Genomic DNA, 4,521 nt, shown 5'->3' on the forward strand with positions numbered 1-4,521 from the left:
GACCCGGGCTCTGCCGGCGGCCGGTCGGGTTCGGAGGTGGCGCGGCCTAGCCTGCGCGCCCTTGCGGGGTGAGCCGCCGCGCCGGGGTCGTGCCACGGTCCCCCTGCGGCCGGAGCCTGCTCCTCGCGTCAAGGTCAGCCTCCGCGGAGGTAGAGCCGGAGCCGGGAGGTGCAGTTGCCCTTGGGTGCTCTCGCCACACCGCGTGCAATTAGAGTTACTGCCGGCTGGTGCTCCGGGAGGCATCCTGGCCAGATTTGTGCCTGTCGCCCTTGGCTCTTTCCCAGGTGTTGTGCTGATGCGCTTTTTCATCTGAAAAGGGAAAACATGCAAGCGGTTCTACCCCTTTACGCAAGGTTATTCATGACAAAGAAACTCCTATTATAGATCTACAAGCTATATATGGAAGTCGTGTTCAGTTTGCTCTTCAGAAGTTATTTCCGTGCTGGTTAAATGCTGTGGGGAAACTGCTTTGGCTGAGGGAGGGTTTTTCCTGCTCTTCAAGCATGTTTATCACCTTGATACATTTTACATAGTCTAATGAGTCTCTACTAATCTTCAAACCCAGGAGCTATGGCTTGTGGTTAGAAAGTGTGCCAGAGAATTACTAGGCTGATGGGCCGTGTATATGGCTTTGTAAACCAAAGGGACACTTCTAGAGTTCCTGTTGAATGGGTGACCTTGAAATTGCAATACTGACCTCTGTGTGTTCTTGGTCTAGTACTGAAAATGGGAGATATTGAGAAGGGCAAGAAGATCTTTGTCCAGAAATGTTCCCAGTGCCATACGGTTGAAAAGGGAGGCAAACACAAGACTGGACCTAACCTGAATGGCCTATTTGGACGCAAGACTGGACAAGCTGCGGGCTTCTCTTACACGGATGCTAATAAGAATAAAGGTAAACTTTAAGCTACTCTTCTGAGTTACTAGGGGCAAAAATATTCAATTCCCGGTGATAGTTCGAGAAGTACTGAAATCTGCCAAAAAGTAAAATAATATGGAGGACAAAAAGATAAACGTGCTTCTTATTTTAAAGTCACTATCTTTTTTTTCTTCTCTCTAGGTATCACCTGGGGTGAGGATACTCTGATGGAGTATTTGGAAAATCCAAAGAAGTATATTCCAGGAACAAAAATGATTTTTGCTGGTATTAAGAAGAAGTCTGAGAGAGCAGACTTAATAGCATACCTCAAAGATGCCACTTCAAAGTAAAAGTTATCTGCTGCCTTATTTATTTCACAAAGGAGATGGCAATGGAAGTGTCTGTGATGAGATTGGTTTTTAAATTTTCTATTTTTACATGTACTGTGTCTAACCTTAAAATCTGTCTCACCTGTCAAATAACATTGCTCACGGTGGGTCACTGGAGTACACACTTGTTTGGCAGCCATTAACTTAATGGAAACTATGTAATTGGGTTGATTTAAATTACTATAATGTTTAGTCATTCTTGATCATAGAATTAAAAAATAAGTAAATAAACATTTCCTGCCTCTTCATTGTTTAAAAAAAACAAAAACTAAACAAAACCTGTAAATAATCAAATGAGTAATTGTCATCAGCATCATAGCTTTGAAAGCCCAGTTCTTCCAGATTAAAAAGCAGGGTGGTTCTTGGCATCTTCCACCATACATCCTCTGTTACGTTATTTCAAAGATTTAAAAAACCCCAAAACAACAAAGGCTAAAAAAACTCAATATTTTTCTAAACTAAATCAGTGCTAGGTGTTGTGGTATATATTAATCTGTCTAAAGCGTGCAGTAAGGATGCATTTCATCTGACTTGAGTACTAATTGTGAAATGGCAGTTGTGCCCAGCCACTTTTTTTTTTTTTATCTAGGGGAAGCATGTTACCCAGTTCATCCAGACTTTAACAGCTGCATGCACCGGTAGAGTATAACTCCCCTTGAGAAACATCTTCAGTTTTCTAAGTGTTGCTGAAACCCTTTGTTCAGTAAATCTTCCAAAACCATACATTCTTGGTATAATGAACAGAACAGGAAAATACCCTGTTCTGGAAATACATGTGCTAAAGACCAAGCTGAGAGTTACTAAAACTTCTGAAATCAGCAGATGCATTCGCCTAAAATCTGTTTACAGGCAATTTTGGATGAAGGGGTACAGGAATGAATGTGCTGGTAGACTAAAAGCAACAAGTCTCACCAGTCTTCCTCGGTGCCTGGCTGTAGCCGATGTCATTGCTTTTGAAGGTTCTGTTTCGCACAGTGTAAAGTGGTATTTTTAATGTTCTAACTGCATTTTTTCATACTAAGTCAGTTGTTCAGATGAATGTATTTACTGTGTGCCAACAGTAAGGCATAACTCGGAGCAATCGATACTGTAAATTAAAAAAGTTGAAAGTCTTGTTTGGTGTATGTGTCTGACGTTAAGTGAAAAACGGGGAATGTAGAGAAAAGTTGGGTATCCTGCTTTACATCATTAGGAAACAAGATAAAAGCTCAGCATGGAAAAAAAAAAAAGTGCTAACAGAGTTGGTGTGAGAAGTACTTACAAGTGTGGCAAAATTAGAAAGTACTAAGCTCTTCCACCAGTGTTCTCTTTGGCAGCACTTTTGCTATTTCTTGAGTGGGACAGGGGAGAAAACTGAAAGTAGCTTGAAAGCTGTAGCTGTGCTTTAGGACTGACTGAGTTTGAGTTATGTCAAGTACACTAGTGTGCTTAATGACTGAGTTGCAAAGGCCTGTTATTCAAAATTAATGAGCAAAAAGGATTAAGATTACTAACAAGTTGTCTCAGTTGTTGCTACCATATGTTTTGTGACTTTTGTTTAAACTGAATGTGCAAGCAACAGTTCCTGCAAAGGGAGAAGCAGGCTTAATATTAACCAACAGCAGCTGCTTTACTAAAAGCTTGTTAAGAGAAACCTTTAAGTTGTAGTAGTTAATGACTGCTCTAATTTTTAGAAATTATGTTTGTCCTAGCACCTTTATGGCTGTGCAGAAGTTAGTATTTGCTGTGCTGAAATCCTGATAAGAGCAGTTGTAGATACAGAATGTAACCTTACCCAGCTCTGCAGTCTTCTGAAATGGTTCCAGTGGATTGCATGGAACGAGTTGTGACGCTTTCTGTTCTGTCAGCACCTTCATGAAGTTAAAAAAGATGTTGAGCTGAAGAAGAAACAGACCATAGAGAAGAGGATTCTGCAGCAAGGTGGCATTTAATTCTGCACAGGCAACAACTTTCAAAAACTTAAATATAATCAGAAAAACTTCAGAAGAAAGTAGTGATCCTTTGCCCAAAGTAAGTAGGGGACACAATTTAGCTTGGCTTGTTCTATCTGTCTACTTCAGAGACCTTGGCACAAAGATGAGTGCAGCTTATACATACCACTGAAGATGGAGAAAATAAGTTTTTAATTCTAGACTGGATGAATCCTTATTTACATTTTAGGTAAAAGAGCCTTTTGACCTTTAAAATTTCATCTTACAGCCCTAGATGACAACAGCTCATAACTTTTGTTGTAGTAGATACCTAGCAGCCATTTGCCACTGGACAAACACAATACTATAGTATTTCTACTAGTGGGTTAGCAAAGTAAGAATACTAAAATGGAAAAAGGTTCAATTATCACTTGTTGAGGTAAGTGTTAATCCAAGTGTCTGGGTGGGTTTATTTGGAGAGTGGAGGGAGGTGTCCAGATTGGTTATGGACTCAAGCTTTAGTTCTTTGATTTCTAGCATTATAGAGTAGGAGGAGTGGGATTTGCCTTTGTGCTATGAAGTAGCAAGTTTAGTGTTTTCTTTCCTGATAGTGATGTCAGTCTAGACCCTTGGTATTTCAGTAGTTCCTTTACAGTTCCAAATTAGGGAATCAAGGCACCATTGCCAAACATTGCACCATTCCATAAAAATGGTTCTTGGCTATCAGTTTACAGATTTGATGGGGCATGCCCGTAGAACTGATCTTGTAATATTTTCACGTGTAGTTAGATAAATGCATAAAGGTTGTCAATGTCAGTAATGACTAGGAAAAAGGTAAAATTCAAAAGTACACCTTTTTACAGTATGACTTTTCAAAACAAAATTATAATAGGATAGTTGTAAAATTAGAAAAGTTACTATTTATGCATCCCATTGAAATTCAATGATCAAGAAGCTCTTTTATATTTAGAGTCTTAACAATTCAAGTGTAATCACTTTACAAACAGCTTTATTTTGGAAAGTTCCATTCATAGCTGTCCATGCAATTGCAGATAATCTCTTCAGTTAAAGATCTGTTCCTTTTAATAGATCTAGTCTTGTATGGGATTATATAATACTTTCCTTTTTTGGTATAAAATACAGTATCTGATCCAAAACAAATGTGATAGATTATGCTTCTCTTACCTGGGAGAACAGAGATTAAACAGCTCATAGTTAAGAACTGTTAGATATTCTTGTCTCTCATGTATATCAAAGGCCATTGAAGGGCACACATTTACTTCCGTAGTAAGCCTCATCATTTGCCTTTATATAAAATAAATCCTAAAAACTCTTCCAGGGCCAAAGCCAACAGAAATCTGCA

The 4,521-nt window shown here is 39.3% G+C and overlaps 1 protein-coding gene across 1 annotated transcript; it reads left to right on the forward strand.

Moving 5' to 3' along the window:
* Positions 1-718: 718 nt before the first annotated feature.
* LOC113476288 (cytochrome c) lies at positions 719-1,997 on the forward strand. Its single transcript, XM_026841707.1, has 2 exons — positions 719-895; positions 1,061-1,997. Exons 1-2 carry the CDS (start codon positions 727-729, stop codon positions 1,207-1,209), a joined length of 318 nt encoding a protein of 105 aa, XP_026697508.1. The 5' UTR covers positions 719-726; the 3' UTR covers positions 1,210-1,997.
* Positions 1,998-4,521: the final 2,524 nt, after the last annotated feature.

This window comes from Athene cunicularia, assembly GCF_003259725.1.
Source record: "Athene cunicularia isolate RWA chromosome 2 unlocalized genomic scaffold, athCun1 chr2_part1, whole genome shotgun sequence".
Classification (NCBI taxonomy): domain Eukaryota; kingdom Metazoa; phylum Chordata; class Aves; order Strigiformes; family Strigidae; genus Athene; species Athene cunicularia.

Coding starts and splice junctions, on each gene's coding strand:
- LOC113476288 (XM_026841707.1), top strand. CDS start 727: ATGGGAGATATTGAGAAGGGCAAGAAGATCTTTGTCCAGAAATGTTCC. Junction 896..1,060: donor GGATGCTAATAAGAATAAAG/GTAAACTTTAAG, acceptor TCTTCTCTCTAG/GTATCACCTGGGGTGAGGAT.